The sequence below is a fragment of the Aulonocara sp. 'chitande type north' Nkhata Bay genome, linkage group LG6, assembly GCF_057382095.1.
Source record: "Aulonocara sp. 'chitande type north' Nkhata Bay isolate Kocher_YH1m ecotype deep benthic linkage group LG6, A_spYH_male_GT1.1, whole genome shotgun sequence".
NCBI classification, from domain to species: Eukaryota; Metazoa; Chordata; class Actinopteri; order Cichliformes; family Cichlidae; genus Aulonocara; species Aulonocara sp. 'chitande type north' Nkhata Bay.
Genome location: NC_141349.1, coordinates 24751548 through 24770168, shown reverse-complemented (window position 1 = coordinate 24770168; position 18621 = coordinate 24751548). Strand labels below are relative to the sequence as shown.

Here is an 18621-nt window from a genome sequence, read left to right as displayed (position 1 = left end):
CCTATCACAGAGAGCTTCTGTCTGGTAAAAGGCCAGAAGCGTCAACGGGCGGGGTGAGGCTGAGTGCGTTGGAGGTCGAGACACACACATACACACACACACACAAACAGTAGTTAGACTCATGTTTAGGTAAGAGTTCAAATAATAGTTTGCAAAAGCTTGTGACTGCAAAATTGTGTCTGCCTAAGGGACAGTTTGCTCCAGGAGATAAGTGAGAGTCAGAAGATTAACAGGAAGCGCCTGGCCTCGAGACGGAGAAGATGTCCTTTTAAATGTGTCAAAAGTCGTCAACATTTATTGTATTGTATCTGCTTTGGCGCATGAGGGGGCGTCATAAATAATACCCTGATGTTATAAAAACAACTACTTGTGTATCACTGGCCGGAGATCGATGCTGTCTGTGCGCAGTGTTCATCTCCCCACGCGTGTGTTCATTAAAAATCATTGTTTGACCGACTCTCCTGGACCATTGTTGTTTTTGTGCTCACCCTCAATATTTGAACCCGCAACACCCTACAGGGTGTCTACATGTATTAATGTAAATAGAAAACAAAGTGAAAAAAAAACAAAAATAAAGTTCCCACAAATAACTATACACCACACATTTAACATACTCGCGGTGTGGAGGGTCTTGAGTGCCAAAATGATTTAATACATCATTAAATTTGTTAAATTAAAACTGTTTAAACTTAATTACATGTAATTTCATTTAAAACACAATTATTTAATTTGGTATTTAATTCATTTTGACACTCGTGGCCCACAATAAAGGCTATCAGTTTGTTGTGATTAAGTCCAACTCATTACTTTTCCTTTTACAGTTCAAACACAATTTAGAAATACATTAACAATAAACTGTTCTAAATCCCTACTATATGATTACTATAGAGTGGGGGGAGGGGGGGTGAGGGAAAAAAAAAAAAAAAAAAAACACCCATCATGAATATGAATATTAAATTAAAATGTAAAAGTAAATAAATATATAAAAATGCAAGATTAATCCAGTCCAAAAGTACAGCATACTTACAACGTGCTGGGAAAACATTATTCTAATACCATAAAATTACCATGAAATACTTAAAATTGCTTACACTTTACTTACAGTATAATTATTTGTTTACCGTAAAAACCTGACTTGTTACTCTCCCTTTAAGAATTTATAGAAAATGTATGTAACTTCAAGCAAAACTGAAATACCATTTCCATTTTTATTCTGTAAGATTTCAATGATTGAGATCAGACCTCTCTGAATTCTTCACATTCGTGGTGATTAACATGGTTTAATTATGTACTGGTAGAGAGGGAACTGGTAAGGGAATCTAGAAAGGTCACATGGTTATTCAGGGCATTAAAACATGAACACAAAAGAAACATTTTGTCTTTGCTTCTTGTGTGAAATGGTGATTTGCTTTTTTCCCTGTTAAAAGTTATCAGGATATGTTTGCACTAAATTTTTAAAAAGAGAACAAGCTTTGTTAACTTTGATACATTTATTTAATGATTAAAATGACAAAACTTTAAACAACAAAAATGTAACTTAAGGGTAAATATGACTCATTGCCTGAACACTTGAGTCGATACAGAAAGGTAAATCTCTTTATTCAGGACACATTGGCCTCCTGGTTGATAAGAGGGTTGAGGTCCAGCTTCGTCTTCTCCAGAGCTGCAGTCTTGGCCCTCCGTGACGGACGCACCATGGAGGCCGACTCTGGGACATTTTCTCCATCGCTGTAGCCAAAGAGAGACGGTGAGACGAGAAAATGAGTAAATGCACTTGTGATGAATATGTTACTGAATGGGTGTTTTCTATTTTGCTAAAATCAGCAAACTCGCCTCTCCTCTGACGACTCTGCCCTCCTGTTCGGCTTTCTGCCACCTTTGGCTGTGCACGCTTTCCTCTGACCTGTGAAAACAAAGACTCGGGTTACCTCCCAGTGCTGACTCAACTTCTTGCCTCGGGCAGGAGAGGAGGAGCTCTAAAAATATAGTGGCACTGAAGGACTGCGGTTTTAGACGAGCATATAAAAACCCCTGCATTACCTCTTTTGGGTCTCTTGGCAGATTTTGATGGATCATCTGCCGCAGCCTCTGTGGAAACAGCAAACAGAGAACTCATTTTTCTGCATTTCCGCCCTCAGCCTGCTGCATTTTTATCTAAACAAACACCGAATGGGACGGAGCGAGTCATTTTTAATCTACTTAGCAACATGCTGGTAAAGTCATGTAATCCTTTTGCAGGAGCGCTTGTCACAAATTAGCATTTTAAATCTATTTAGACACACACTCAGGAGGTAACATAAGTTGGAGATGCTCCATGGGATATCAGATGGCCATTCCTATTTAAAGTCTGTGTTTGCATACGTACCATCTGCATTGACATCCAGGGGTTGTAACGCAGTGGTGCTGAGGAGCTCAGCCTGTTCTTTTGAGTCCGCCAGCTGATAAATCATCTTCTCCAGAGCACGGAGACAGACACGATCCTTCACCACCTGAAAGAAAGGAGGAGGGAAAGGGGTGAACTTAAACAATGGGCCTTTTAACAGACAGATATGCAGGTACAGCTCTGTGCTCCACACTACATGAGCTCGGTTTGATGGACTGCTGTGAAGGTTTTTCTATATATCTTGATGATTTCTGTCTTTTGACATTCACACACGTGACACTTTCACCACTAGGGGGGGGAAGCATGTTAAAATGTTTTTGGACTTATAGTGCCATTTTCCTCCCGTCCTTTTAACTATTCCTCAAGAAACTTTACAACGGTGTCCTGGCAAAAGGTAAAGAGGAATACGTTCTCGTTGACTTTGTTTAAATGAAGATTAAACTGACTCAATCCACCTTGTGGTACAAGCTGGTATTACATTATAATACAGCCCAGTTTAGCTGACCTTCAACTCCACAGAAAACACATTTTGTTCATAAAGTCGGAGCTGCTGTTTTCTCCACTTTATTCTAATGAGAGGTGTAGTTAATTCTGGAAATTTTTCAACTGTTTTTAAAAACACAACATGGACCTATGATGTCGTTCATGTGTCCCGTTACAGTGGCTAATGCTATGTTCACAATCAAAGTCAAAGGCATCACACTGCTTTAATATCTTCATTTGAGACAGTGGTGCTCACAGTCGCACTCTAAATGTGACCACAACAGCTCCACCCACTTGCTGTTTAAACGTTCTGTTTGCAAGGACAAAACAAATCAGCAGAAGTTGGCTTAAAGGAAGAAGAGCTAAAAGAGCTTATTTCAGATAAACCGAGTAGCTGCACAAAGTCTTAGTATAAGGTAAATAAGGATTATTTTAAACTGTGAATCAGTCCCAGGATATAAAATATGGAGCTTGAAATGAACAGAACATGTTCAATACTTTGATTTTGTTTTTTTGGTTGAAAACAAACAAACAAACACAACAACAACAAAAAACCCAAAGAGCTTTTTTAATTGCAATTTTCACAGCTTTAGCTATAATTTGTGATTAGTTCTCACTCGTGTTTGCATCTTCTCTTTTTGGGTGGAGTAACTAACGAATTTCTACCTCTGTTTAAAGTTAGCTCAGAGAAAGCTTTTGCGGTCTCTCCCAGACCAAGCAGCTCCTGAGCATCTATAGGTCCCTCCTTTAGGTTCTTTTTCCTTTTCTTTGTCAAGTTTTAGCAGTCTGCTGTTTTTTGGCAGTACCTTAGTTTAGCTTTTTATTTATACAACCTCGTTAAGGGTTGTCCTCCAGCCCATTGTGTGGCTCCCTCAGTCTCCTTCCACCTTTTGTTTCTTCCAGGCCTTCATTTTGTTTTTTGTTGATATGGTGAACTTGTTGCCAATATCACGTGGACTACGTTATAGTGGTGCGATAGCAGTAGGCTCACTTGTACAAGCTGCTGCAGCAGCGTCTGCAGGTCCTCCCTGACGGTCTCGTCTCTGCTGAGCTCTAGGTTGCTCAGAGTCTTTGCATAGAGGCGCACCTCGGGGGCTGTGGGGTCCTTCAGCATCTCGCCACAGATACGCACAGCCATGTAGTCATGGACACACACCTCCTGAGACATACACAGGTATACAAATACAATTATTCAGAGATTAATAATAACACTCTGTTCTGCTCACGCTTACTTGACCTGCAGTAATCGTGTGAAACATTTTGCAGACTGTTAGCTGGTATTTCAGGGAAGATGTATAACGAAAAGCTCAGTGAGGCAATAAAAACATCCTTGGTGTTTTCCTTGAACAGAGCCACAGACCCAACAGTAAATCCACACTCCTAATATAATAAGATTATAAATAGCTTGTTGGAATTTGGGTTTAATTTAAAATCTTCCTGAGTCTCTTCCTCAGTCTTTCTCACCTCAGTGTTAGTTGAAGGTTTAATGAGAGCTCCCGGGCGAGTCAGCTCAACAAAAAGCTCGACTACATTGTTGATGTCCACCTCAGCGAGCGGAGACGTCGCCGGAGCGTTCATCAGAGTCCGAACGGTCAGCAAGAAACTCTCCTCCACGACTTCCTGGTGAGCCCTGAAGCATAAAAACACCATTTTCATGTCACATGATCAGCTGGGGGAGATTCCATGCCAAATAAAAGTGACCACATCACTCAACATGCACATTAGTGACCTGCTCTCGCGGGCGTAGAGCTGGAAGAAGACGCCGAGGCAGTGTCGCAGGCGTATGTCGTCCTCTGTGACGGGATTGTACCACAACAGCACCAGACGGGACAGCATCTTGGCGCTGGAGATGCGGCCCGTGTACATGAGTTTGGCCAGGCCCTCCGCTGTCTCTGTCCGCAGGTCGGACACCTGAAGGATGTTCCCAGCACGTGTATCAGACATCTATAAACACCCACATGCATACTGTAGTTTCTGGAGTAAAATATCTCAGCCTCACCTCACTGTCCAGGAACTCTGACAGCATCACAAGGATACTCTGTGCGGTGTCCTCTGGTACGTCCGCCTTCTCATCAGTTGCAACCGCCATGTCATCGTCCTGGTTCTCTGGTGAGGATTGGGAGGGCGGGGCCGCTTCAGTGGCAGCTGTTTCAGAGAGAAGCTGGAAGCCAAACAGCAGCAGCAGGTCGATGATGTCCCGCAGAGCACTGATACGGATCTTTACCTCATCCAGCTGAGCTATCTGGAAACACACAGATACACACAGAGCACTTTGAATCAAGAAAGCCTTTAATACATGTGCGTTTTCTGTCAGTGAACAAAAATGACTAGAATCACCCCCCGACTCCCCTCCAGCCTGCATAATGTTGTTTATTTTGCAATAAGCTACATTTACAAAATAACTGAGGATTAGTTTGAGCACAGCTCTTAAGCTAAAGGCGTCATGTTTAGTTTATTACATGTTTTTTTTTTTAAGAGATTAATTAGCAATTATTTTATTTGCAGAAAGACTGACAGTAACTGAATTATTAATGTCATTAACCTCTTAGGACCTGGCGTTCACATATGTGGACATCATTTGGGTTCTCTAGACCAAAATACTAAATTTTGCTCTGATATCCACTTACGAGGACATTATACTGTCACTGTTCTATCGAAAGTTAAAACGAATGCCCTCATATGTAAATCTCATTTTTCTCAGAAACAAAAATCAGGTGAAAAAAAAAAAAAAATCATGTAATTCTTTGTTTTTACATTCATCAGGTTCCAATCAGCCCAAATAGCAAAGAGAAATTAAAAATGCATGCCATGAAAGAGTTTGGGACTTACGAGGTTAATAATCATTTAATCCGATTAGAAGGGAAGCAGCAATTTAAGTGTGGAAATGATATTAAGGCTTAACTTTCTGTTCATCGTGTAGCATCCTTACACATATAAACAAAGTGTTTCAGGTATCTGAAACACATCTATAAGAAGTTACCTGTAGCAGCAGGACCATGTGGGTTTTGGCTAGCTCCTTGCTGTGCAGAGCACATGTTCCTAAACACACCACAGCCATGTTGCGGACAGCAGGGTGTGCGCTTGCTATGCTGGGCAGGATCTGAGATGCAGGAAAAAACAGTGAAAGCAATCAATAAGGTTAACACTTAACCATTGTTAATAAACTGTGCATTGTTAGTAACAGATAAGAATAAATGATAACAGCTGTTATTTATTTACATACGTTTTGTAATATAGGCTTATTACTGATGAATGGGTGTGAAATAATAATAATAATTTTATTTATAAAGCGCTTTCAAACAAAGTGCTGTACAACTAAAGGGATAAATAAAATAAAAGCGATACAGGTAAGAGACACAATAAAGTTAAAAACAATAAAAATTTAAAAACTAAAAGCCATAGAATTAAGACATATAGGATAAGGTGAACAAATGTGTCTTCAACTTAGTTTTAAAAACCTCCACAGAGCATGCCTGCCGAATATCTTGAGGGAGGTTGTTCCACAGAAACGGGGCACGAAAAGAAAAAGCACGCTCTCCAATTGTCTTTTTTAGGAACTTTTAGAAGGCCAGAGTCCTGAGATCGGAGAGCACGAGATGGAGCATAAAGGTGTAAAAGGTCGGAGAGGTATAGAGAGGCACCTATAGGTGCCAATCCGTTTAAAGCCTTGTAGGTGAGCAGCAGGACCTTAAAATCTGCTCGAACCTGACAAGGTAGCCAATGCAGAGATCTCAGAACAGGGGTGATGTGCTCAAATTTCCCAGTTCTTGTTAAAATGCAAGCAGCTGCATTTTGCACCATCTGTAGACCTCTAAAACTTTTCTTTGGTAGGCCAGAAAGAAGAGCATTGCAATAGTCAATACGGGAAGACACAAATGCATGGACAAGAACCTCTGCAGTGTCGCTTGACAAAACTTGTCTGATTCTGGCTCATGTTCCTCAAATGATAAAAGGCAGTCTTTGTTATCTCTTTCACATGAGATTCAAAGGAGAGCACCATGTTGAACCACACACCCAAGTTTTTTACCTTGTTCCTGCAATTTATGGCACTGTCATCAATTTTCAAGATGAAATTTTGGGACAAGTGCTGAAATTTGTGTGGCCCAATGACCATCAACTCTTTCTTTTCAAGAAAAGAAGCAAGAAATTATCCGATAACCAGCCCTTAATTGCAGATAAACAACATTCTAGTTTAGAGACTTCAGCACAGTTCCAATGGTTAAAGGAACATAAAGCTGCAGGTCATCAGCGTAACAATGAAAGGTTACAAGAACGTAAAAGAACACCAAGAGGTAGCAGGTACATAGAAAACAGCAATGGTCCAAGTACGGAGCCCTGAGGGACCCCATGCCTCACTGCACAGGTCTCGGACAGATCATTTTTAAAACTAACAGTCTGAGACCTCCCAGACAGGTAAGATCTCAGCCATGATAAAACATTTCCTGTAATTCCAATAAAATGTTCAAGCCTATCCAATAAAATGCAGTGATCCACAGTGTCAAACGCAGCACTTAGATCCAGCAGTAATAAAACTGAAGTGCGATCATTGTCTGCATTTACCAGTAGATCATTTACCACTTTTACTAAAGCTGTTTCTGTGGAGTGATTTGGTCTAAAAGCAGACTGAAATGGTTCAAACAGATTGCTTGTTGACAAATGCTCAGTGAGCTGCTTAAAAACCACTTTTTCAAAGACCTTAGACAAAAAAGACAGATGTGAGATGGGTCTATAGTTTGCAACCATGTCAACATCCAGTCCAGGCTTTTTCAAGATCGGCACTACCACAGCTGATTTAAAACATTCAGGAAAGACTCCAGTCGTCAATGAAGTATTTAAAAGAAACAGAATGTAGGGTCCTAATACTGACCACAGTTCCTTTATAACCCATTTAACCAAGGCAAAGGGTTAAATGACATTTTTTGACATTTCAACTTCCCTACGGGAGCAACAGCAAATAGTGCTCCAAGTCATCAGGATTCACACACAATATTCTGCACAAGCTCACAGACTACCTGACTTGTCAGCACATGTACGATGTTTCGCTCCACACCTTAAACTTCGGACAGTTCTTGCCCAACTGATTCATGGACGGTACCAGCAGGGGCCGGTTTTATCGACTGAACCACCAACAGTTCAGCATCACTAACAAAGAAAGCTGCGAATTCAGGAGAACCGAGTGAGTGAAACAGCATGACCCGATTCAAACCACTTTAACCTCTGTTAACCGCTATTAGAACAAATACTGCAGATGTGCCTCATCATGACATCCATAGTACAGTGTACATTTAAACGTGATATGAAAATATTGTCACTACTATGGGCATTTCTGAGAGTGCGAGCCAGCGTGTCAGTACCTAAAAAGTCTGTGTTTTATTCCCCTCATCAAAATAAGTTATGACTGTATGAAATTTTAAAAGCTGAGAAATGGTACGTGACACACTTCTGAGAATAAAACAAATAGGGTCTATGAGAAAAACACATTTGTAAAACAGAAGAAATAACACATGAATTCATTGGTCAAAAACTTCCATCTAACCTCAGTATCGAATACAGAATTATTTATTTGGTGATTGGTGACAGATGACTGTTTCTTTCTTCGTTTTTTTTGTAAACAACTTGATATGAAAATCTTCAGCTTTTGGACTTTGTGGTCTTGAGTTTTATCAGCAGCAAAAACAGTCTGTTATTTTTCTTGTGAAATCCCCTGATACTTTTTATGTGATAAATATTAAGAAAAATGAAAATGTTTGGCCAGTCTGTATGCACCGATCAGACATAACATAATGGCCTAATACTGTTCCCCCTTTTGCTGCCCAAACAGCAATAACCTGCGATCCTCAGTGTATTCAGACACCTTTCTATCAGAACAAGCATGAACCTTTTCAGCAATTTGAGCTAGAGTAGCTTGTCTGTTGGTTCAGCCTTCACTCCCAACATGCATCAGTGAGCCTTGGCTGCCCCTGACCCTGTTGCTGGTTCACCACTGCAGATCGGGAATACCCCGACAACAGCTGCAGTTTTGGAGATGCTCTGCCCCAGTCGTCTGGCCATCAATATTTGGCCTTCGCCAGACTCACTCAAATCCTTACACTTGCCCATTTCTCCTGCTTCTAACACATCAACTTTGAGAACAAAATGTTTACTCACTCCCTAATATATCCCACCGACTAACAGGTGCCATGATGAAGAGATAATCAGTGCTACTCACTTCAGCCATCAGTGGTCATATTGTTACGCCCGCTCTGTGGATTTAGTGTCCCTTGTTTGGAGAGATGCAGTTCTGAAATGTCTTCAGGCAGTTTTGTACAAACAGGATGTTTAAGTTCTCCTCAAAGAGGGCATTTGATGATAGGTCGGGTAATCCATTCTTCTTCTTCTTCTTCTTCTTCTTCTATCTGTGCAGAGTATCCTGTGCCACATATCATCTGTGATAGCTGACATTTATTTTGCCTTCCTGCCTGCCAGTCATGAAGCTCTTTATTCAACACTAACTTATCTTGGTCTCACAGATCTTTTTCTGGCGCCCTCAGTTCCCCTTAATTGCTTTTTCTGCATCACATTTTTAACGGCTGAAATTTCAATCTGGAACTACGGTGGTATCTCGTCATAGCCCGCCTCTGCTTTGCAGCTATCAGTTTGTTTCAACACCCACCAAGTATAAATCGTCTGAATGAGCATCTAACTGAAGCAAAGTTTGAAGACTCAGAGAATCTGCCAGCTCTGAACCATCATCAGCTGTTTGGTTATGTGCATTGAAGTCTTTGGGAAAACCACCCTCTGGCTCCCTTCATCTGTGACCTCAATAAACTTTCATATACAGCTCATGCTCGTGTCCTAAAAAAGGGATATTTTTAAATGCTTGTTTTCTACAGGGTGGCGTCGGCTCAACACTAGCATGAAAGAAACTGAAGGTTTCTGGAAAAACAGATGTACAAACTCAGATCTGAAAAGGCGATCCTGCTGCCTTTACTATAGATCTGCATGTTTAGTTACGACACAAACTCAAGTGCTTGTTTTGTTTTTACCAGTGAAGACATTAAGGCGCTTGTGGTTGGACCAATCCGGGTCTTGATGTTCATTTGCTTCAGCAGCTCAGCACACATCGTTAGACACCTCAAAAGAGTATCTGGATCATTCTGCAAAGCAAACAAACACATACCATATTCACCATTTCATTTTATTAAAACGCATTTATTTTCTGTCATATGGATGCGTTTGGCTCATATGGAGATGGATGGTCATATGAACAAGGTTTCAAATAATGGAGGTGAGTGAGCAAAAAGCTCAAGCTTCTCTAAACCAGGTCAGGTCATAGTAATTTCAGTTCATGGGTCACATACAGACAGATCTGATCTCCACGGGGATGCACTAGTAAAACTATTGCATCACACCCTATGATGTATAAAAACAGGGACAAATTCAATGAAAAGCCAAAATCTCCACATGTGAAGCCTGTATGACGGTTTATTAAAAAAACAAAACAACGAGGACAAAAGTTGTCTTTATGACTCAGCTTGTTGGGATCTAAAAATACTGAAATTATTATAAACTGTGTAACTAGTGCTGTAAGCTTTAATCTCGTTAAAATGACGAGAAACTTGGCACCAATATGTAGAAATATTTGGTTTTTATCGCGACTTCATGAATCAAAACTTCAGGCCATTTTCTCCATTTTAAGTTATTTTCTCAGAAGTTTGAGTGATTGTGTCAAAATATTAAGATAATATCCAGAAATCTTGACTTAGGGTTGGCATTTTTCCCTCCAGTGGCAGAAGCAAGCCCCCATACCTCCTGTCTGCTTGGGAAACCTTCAGCTTACAAGGGGTAACAAATCAGAGCTGGCATAAACAGGGGGTTGCCTTAAAAGGAGAGGTCCATGAATGGAGCTAGAGCTGAGCAAAAACTGTACATTTAAATGCAGAGGTGATGTTTCTGTGTAGCTTAATACCTTCTCTGTGCGGACCTCCTTGTCAGCCACTTGGTTGCTTTCAGCAATGTCCTGGAGAATCTGGTTCCTGCGATTTTCCAGATCTGTGATGGAGTTCTTCAGCTCTGCCGCCTGGCTGAACTCCTGGGCGGAGATGCAGTCCTCCAGAGTTTGTTTAGCCTCTAAGATACGCACCTTCACTTCTGCAAGCTGGGAGCGAAAAGAGGGAAAGAAAAAAAAAAAAAAAACAAAAAAAAAACACAAACAGGTCAGACAATAAAAATAAGAGGGGAGGGTCATTCTTCAGCTGAAGCACGCTCAAGAGAGGACTGTTGAGATGGAAAACTGCACCTCCGCAAACAGGAAAAACAACAGCTGATGCTCTGGAGAGGCTACAGCCCTCTGGAGCCTTCTTTGCCTTTACTCACTGAAGAATAAAAAGATGGGAGAGACCAGGTGCACAGAGCGGACAGAGTAAGTGAACACCTGGGCTAGGATTAACTTTCTCAACAGCCATTTTGAATCCAACAGATTTCAGTATTTAGTGAGGAAACTAAGGTACAGTCACAACTGAGAGTAATTCCCTCAGAGCGTACGTGTGCATGGAGCTTAAGCAAAGGGAATGAAGCAAAGAAGGGAGAGCTAATGAACCAGGATTTACCAGGCAAAGATACGTTTAGCGTACATGACATTCACCATCCACCCCGCTAGTTTAAGTGGGCTTGGCCTTAAATATAAACCATCTGCCAGCTGGATGTAGAGCAGGACAAAGAAACAGAAAGGGAAGGAATATAAATGGAGCAGAGAGCAAAAAAAAAAAAAAGGCAAAAATCCAACTAATTAAGAAATTATTAGACTGTAATCTGGTCGTCAGTCTACATGGTGTCCTTTAATGGAAAGGGATTTTTTTTTTGTCACCTTCTCACTTTTAACTTCTATAAAGTAGAATTGTGCAAAGACGCTGTTTAGCTCTTCTATTTAATCACAGTGAGACAACTGGACGGGTTTCCAGAATCAAATTGCTTCTGGGCGTTTTCATTTGGCAGAGTGTCACCCACCTGGACCTGCTGCCGGCGTCTCTCGTTCTCATCCACTGGCTGACTGGCCCCTGTGATGGGCTCCCTCACGTCGGAGATGATTTCTGCCACCTGTGCGACACAAAGCCAGCTCATTTAAACATCAATCTGAGGGTCAATGATGCCACAGCTGAGAGGAAACCTGCTATATTTTCTGACACGTCAAACAAAAAGACCCCGGTGTGTGTCCATCTGGAACCACTGATAAATAACTACAGCCTTTATCATTTCATTTCTGACTAATTGGTCTGTCAGCTGGATTCATAAAGGGCAGTGACATTTATATTTCCCCTCGTGTGCAAAAGGGGAGTTTAGATAACATGACAACTGACTATACAGTGAAGTTCATGTTTAAGCCTAACTTACAGTTTGGATGCGTCTGTGGTCATCGGAGATGAGGTTGAGGAGCTTCTCAGTGAGGAGGAAGACCAGAGAGGAGGGAGTCTGAGGAAGAGCCAACATGTCCTGCAGGACAGCCAGTACACGCTTCCTACGAACATGCACAGCTCAACCGTTAAATGAATAAACAGACTTCAAAAAACTAACATTATGAATCTCCTACCAAATTAATTAAGTCTTATATATAAACAAGAGCAGTCTCAGAGTCACAAGCCTAAAAACTACTAGCGTTCACAGACACACTCACACCATTCACACAGAATGGAGGAGTCGAAGATAAAGCCAGTGACCTTCACATTATTAGATGACCCGCTCTACACCCTAAGCCTCAAGCTGCCACTACGAACCAGAATCTAGTTCCAAAGCTAGACTGACTGCACAGGTTTATTACTTCCGAGGGATGAAACCCAAAAGTAAAATTTCACGCAAATCTGACCAAAGCCTCCTGAGCTATCCAGATAAACAGACAGGCAAACAAATCAAAACAATATTTAATTTAATATTTAACCAAACAGTCAGCTCACTGTCTAACCTGTCACAGCAGCTAATCTGGGTCTGAAATTTATTCATTAATTTATCTATTAGCTGCCTGTCAGAAAATAATCTTTACTTGCAGTCATTTCTCAAACAAAGAAAAGACAATACTTTCTTGTATGAGTTTTGTCAATATGAAGATCTCATACACTTGTTTCTTATTTCTGACCTGCTGTTTGGGTAGGAAACATCAGAAGGGGGCTCTAAAAGACTTATATACCATTTTGGGCCATATTTGTTAGGACATGCTGATTAATGAAATACCAGACTGTTTGCATCACCCTCCAAAAACATCCTTCCTCTTTCCCAGCTGATTTCCACATGCATTTTAAGGTATTTTGCATCCGATTCACATTCCTCAACCTTGTTCTCATCTTACCTGCCACCCTCCTCGTTGGTGTCCAGACAACCGATGAGATGGATGAGATGTTGCGAGATGAACTCTTTGGTCATGACAAGCTCCACTTGGTTAAAGTCGGCCCTCTGCTCCTCGGACAGCACAGGCACGGCCTTCAGATATCTACAACAGTCAGAGTCAGACAACAGCAGCTCTCAGAGCCCATTCATTTAGAATAATTCCGCTACCCTGACAGCATAAACAAAATTAACGCTTCTCCCAAATGTCACGCAGCAGAGCCAGTTATCAGTCAGCGGTGGAGTGACTTTTAACCAACCAGCTACTTGTCACCTCACTCAAATTAATAAACCCATTTTACGAGCAGACAAATGTTAGATTTGCCAATTAGTTAAATCAAATTCATTTGCAGAGCATATCACACGTCAGTATTTCACACACTTACATACACAAGCACTAGACTGGTGATAAAACAGCTCTGTCAGTGCACAGCAAGGGTAGCAGATGAGCTGTCAGTCTGCTTGAGTATGGCAAAAATCAGCTATGATCACTTGGATCACTACTGAGATCGTGATTACCCACAGACTTTGGAAAAAATAGAACTTTATAAAGTGGATTTCTTTGGACTATAGATATCACTCAAATAAAAAAAGAAATAAAAAGCTTTGGCTTACACAGCTTGGCAGAGAGTTAGGGGCATAAAGCACCACGATACCAATTTAGGCAACAAAACCAAACAACAACATCATTACAAAAATAATGCGGTGCAATAATTGTCTGGTTTTCATATTTGCTGAAAACCACAACTGTTACTATAAAAGATAAAAGTCTAGAGGATTACAAAAAGAAACCTGCTGCTGCAAATGAGATAACTTATCTGTATAATTAACTTGTTAATAAACAAAAGACACAGAAAACGTCAATTTAACAAGGACTGCGAAGGATAATGGTACCCATCAAAAGCAAATAACATTATTTAAAAAAATAAACATGAAGGTGGATATGTCGTGCTTTTCTTTATTGTTCCACTGGTGCATGTTCAAATTAAACATGGCAAAAGTTTCAACTAATGGGTTCAGTGTGAGTGTTTTGAAGTCCATGCAAGCTCAGGCTTCAGGCTGCTCTAAACATGAGCTCCAGATATCGATCCGATATTTGGTCGGATGTCGGTGACAACGTGACGATCTGTGGAGAGTGGGAGAGCTAATGGCAACGCAACAACAGCATGGAGGTGTTTCACTCAAGCTACACTAACTACTTTTATTTGTGATTTGTTTAATTTAATTTAACTGCAAATTGTGGACATTTCAGCTGCTATGACTAAAAAGTCCTAATGAACTCTTTCTCACAACTGGAAAAAGTTGGATTGGTACATACCTGGATTGGATTGTACTTGACCTGCTGCACACTAAGGGCGTGTTAAACTGATTACTACTGTTTTTAAAGTATCACGTTTTACTCTTGTAACACACCCATTTTTATGTGCACTGACCATGAGCAAAGCAGGTTAACTTGTCTGGATGTAAAACTATATTTTATAATAGCCAGGTGAAGTTTAACAAAAAGCAGTCAGTTAGCCTCGCTGTTATATAAGCTTTGAGTTAGCCACACAGTTACATACAGAACGAGCTCCTCTGAGAACACCGGACCTGCCTTCAGATACCTAGAGTTACAACACAATCATTATGGCAACTGTATTTTTTTTCCCAAATAAAGCACCACAAAGTAACTAAAAGCACATTAAGTGCCCAATAAAATATTCCATAAATTCCACCAATATGAAAAGTTACTTGGTCCAGAATTTACACAGCACAGCAATAAGCAAGAAAACCACAATTTATAATCCAATAACAGTGGCTCTTCTTACCCACAGAGGTAGTCGGCATAAGTGGCTGCATCTGGCAATACTTGCTCCAGCATTTCATCACCATCATCTCCTTTACTCCTGATGAACTCACACAGGGCTCTCCAGTAAAGCACATTTTCACAGGTCAGACTGTCCTTTGGGATCAGCCTCCTGTTAAAAAACACACACGATGATCTCTAACTTCAGACATTTTATTTATTATTTGTTAGACAGAGGGAGAAGTGGGAGTACCTGTTGTCGAGCTCTACTTGGTTCTGCAGCAGCTCTTCAGTCGGGATGTTTTTGAAGATCGCTTTCAGGGTCTCCAGAGCCGTTTCTGCGCAGTTTTCCACATCCAGCCTATGGAGCAGTTCAATGATGTTCCCATCCAGCCGAAGCAGCCAGGCCGGTAACAAACGAGAACAAACCACCTCCCTTACCGCTTCTGAAAAGCACACAGGCTATCAGACACATATACAGCAGGACCATTCCTATCAATCGAACAAAAATACTAGCGGTGCCCAGTTCAGCACACTAGTTGATACACCGACGGTATCAATTTGAAACTCTTACGTCACTTTATTCTCAAGTTATCACATTTACAAGATTTTCGGAAAACTTGACCTCTGACCTTCTGGTCAAGATCACTGAGATTTAAACTCGTCCGAGATTTTTAGTAAATTCACTTATGTTACCAATTTCAAAATCCAAGGCAACTTCCTTCTCGAGTTATTGCCTTCACAAGATTCTCAGAAAACCTGACCTCGAGGTCAAGGTCACAGATTCAAATTGTGAGGTAGATACACTTCTGGTATCATTTTGAAAGCCCCACGTTGCTTTGATGTCGAGTTATCGAATTCACAAACTTGGATGTCAAAGTTCAATACCCCATCAGCCTTTAAAAGCCGAGGGGTAAAAAAGGGCTCAACTTCTCCAGTGTGTTTTTCATTTTATATTTGGTAAAGAAATCTCTTTAAATTTTAGATCACTCATTATTCCAAAGAGCTTTTTGCTGTATAAACAAACATTTTTGACAATGAAGAAAAAATAACTGGTGTATTAATAATTAAAACAATAAGAAGTAGCTTTGATTAGGGTTTTGCGTTACTTTAAGTGCAAATTTTGAAGTTAAAAATGCATCTTTATAAAAGTAGTATTATTTAACCACAAAAATCAGTGTTACCTGAGGTGTCATGGAGGCCTTGCTGCAGTAGGCTTACTCTCTGTGCAATGCTAAGGGCTTTAATGTGAACTTTGTCAGCCAGAACCTTAAATAGAAACACACATGGAAGTTTTAGTGCAAATCTCCGTAATCAACCAGCCCTTGCAGTGGATACATATTTTTACATTCATAGGTACCTGATACGCCAATTTGCGAACATTTTCTTTGATGTCTCGAGTGCGCTTGAGTACTTTGAGGAGGGTCCGAGGGGACATTGCAATACAGGACAGAACGGCACGTCGCACCTCGGCATTAGTATCGTTTTCCAGAATCAACATAAACGCTAGAAATAGAAAATAATTCCGCAGTTAGAGTGACAGTAACAAAGATACACAAACACAAAAACAAACAACCACGTGACAATAATTACTTTCTAAGAAGTGAGATTCAAGAGAAGATTAAGAATTTAAGACCATGTAGAGGATGGGGATTCAACACATAATTTTAGATAATAAGTCACAGATTTCAGCATTTAAAAAAACAAACCATTGATGGTCGGACAGTCTGGATCTGTTGGCTGCTGAAGGCGGGTCATGGCCAAAGCAGCCTGAATCCTCACATTGGGGAATTTGTCAGTGACACGGACCAGCATGGCTTGGTGGATGCGATCAAAGAGATCATCGTCAATCTGTGCATTCTCAGCCATACTGCCCAGCAATTTGTTGATCAGCTGACACGCTCTGAAACGTACTGCATGACTATTGGCTTTGTGGGACTGAGAAGAAAGAAAGGCAGGAAACGAGATGAGACGGTCATTAGAATAAGAGCGAAACGCACAAAACTCAGATTGGGAGGGAAAAGGCAGAGATACAAGAGTAGTTGTGAACATGGATTGGATCAGGATAAGTGTATGAGGAAAAACAGATGTGAATACATAAGGAATAGAAAGAAGTCATATGGGAAACCACAAAATAAAATTGAGAGGCAGTATAGACAAGAATCACATCAAAGCCTTTGTGTTCAAAAAGTCAGAGCAAAATCAGAAATGAACAAGTTTTAATTTTTGTGGTTAACAGATTTGTTTAAAAAAGAAAAAAAAAGATACATTTTTAACAAATCATCAATAGGTCAAGAATTTGCTGGTCAGTTCATTAACAACACCAGAAAACAGTGCTCACAGGCATAAACTAGCATTATAATGTTCATACCTCCAACAGAAAGTTGAAGATGAAACTCAGAAATGGATGATCGTCCTCAGCATCATCATCTTCTTCTTCTTCCTCCTCTTGTTGCTGCTCCCCCTCCTCGTTTGTTTTAGGTGGAGACTGGAAACTTGAAGCAAACCTTGCAACGAACTCGATGACGTTTTCAACTGCAGGTTCACGCTTGTAGACAATCATTGCATACTTCAGGTAGTGCGCAAACTCCTCATGGAACAGTGATTTATCCTCAAGCTGAAGGAAGAGACAGAGGAAAGAAGGGTCCATGCTTATGAGATCAATAATAAGAACCCAGGTCATCTGAAAGACTTATTTAACAATCCAGACATCTCAGTTAATCTGAGATTAGTATGCTTTCTGTCAAACAGTTTAATACAAACACCTTACAAGCACTTCAAACTTCCAGAAACTCAAGCAAGAAAGAAGAAAGATGGAGCTGCCAGACAGGAGAAAAAGAGGAAGACCACAGAGAAGATTCAAGCACGTAGTAAAAGAGGATATACAGAGAGTACCGATAGATGTGACGGAGAATGAAAACCTGTGTACAAGCTTTAATTTCACTTTACTGTATTTCTTCTAAGAAGAAAGCGCATTTATACATTCTCGTATAAACCGAGTTATTTTATCATATTAAACGATGCACTCATTAATCCAGGATAATGTGAAAGACATTTAGGAAGAGACTGATAAGAAAGCATCATCTCGTACCTTGTTATAGCGGCTCTTGAGGCTCGCCACCAGCTTTGCCTTGTTATTGTGGCCCTTCTGAGCTCGCTGAAACGCCTCCTTGATGTCTATTTCGTTGTCCGCCGTCATCTTTCCTTCGCAGAAACCTAAACTAATACAGACAGCGATACAATGAGCCGAAGCAGGCTTACCTAGAGTAAACTCTGTCAGAAATGTCTCTATTAGCTAGCAGTAAAGGAAGCCGCCTGATGGTCTCTGGTGTCTCATTAGCTTCCTAAACCCACCTCGAGAGAATTACCAGTGAAACGAGCCGAGAAAAAAAACACAACGCAACGTAATTAAGTCACGCACGACGAAGTCCCTAGAGAGGCGTTTTATAATTATCAGACATGAAAAGTAGTATTAAAGCCAAAAGCTTAACGCGTGAGCTTTAAAACGTACCTCTTGGTTAGTTTTCTTCTCAACGAACAACCGCCTGTTTTTGAATTTTACTCTCGCGAGAACTGAGATGTTTGCGTACGTACGTGCGTCACGTGTATGGTTTATCCC

The 18621-nt window shown here is 40.7% G+C and overlaps 1 protein-coding gene across 4 annotated transcripts; it reads right to left on the bottom strand.

The window, feature by feature from the left end:
* Positions 1 to 1471: 1471 nt before the first annotated feature.
* On the bottom strand, positions 1472 to 18621 carry ncapg (non-SMC condensin I complex, subunit G). 4 transcript variants are annotated; one of them, XM_086295772.1, is made up of 22 exons: positions 18514 to 18621; positions 18094 to 18223; positions 17374 to 17619; positions 16712 to 16940; positions 16363 to 16508; positions 16187 to 16271; positions 15256 to 15448; positions 15025 to 15174; positions 13182 to 13322; positions 12236 to 12359; positions 11852 to 11941; positions 10815 to 11003; positions 9892 to 10002; positions 5847 to 5966; positions 4866 to 5108; positions 4596 to 4777; positions 4331 to 4496; positions 3858 to 4025; positions 2366 to 2489; positions 2041 to 2088; positions 1834 to 1903; positions 1472 to 1728 (listed from the first exon to the last, which is right to left on the bottom strand). In XM_086295772.1, the coding sequence occupies exons 2-22, from the start codon at positions 18199 to 18201 to the stop codon at positions 1602 to 1604; spliced, it is 3060 nt and encodes a 1019-aa protein (XP_086151898.1). In that variant the 5' UTR covers positions 18202 to 18223; positions 18514 to 18621; the 3' UTR covers positions 1472 to 1601. The 4 variants fall into 4 exon arrangements, with proteins under 4 accessions (XP_086151898.1, XP_086151900.1, XP_086151899.1 ...); XM_086295774.1 differs by having other exon boundaries at positions 18094 to 18218; positions 18514 to 18587; XM_086295773.1 differs by lacking the exon at positions 18514 to 18621 and adding an exon at positions 18357 to 18501.

Bases quoted from the DNA above. Each gene is read 5' to 3' on its own strand.
- ncapg (XM_086295772.1), bottom strand. From the start codon at position 18,201: ATGACGGCGGACAACGAAATAGACATCAAGGAGGCGTTTCAGCGAGCT. The intron at 11,004-11,851 runs GTGGGTGACACT...TTTCGCTCCCAG, and splicing joins GACGCCGGCAGCAGGTCCAG to CTTGCAGAAGTGAAGGTGCG. The intron at 4,778-4,865 runs GTGAGGCTGAGA...AACATCCTTCAG, and splicing joins CAGAGTTCCTGGACAGTGAG to GTGTCCGACCTGCGGACAGA.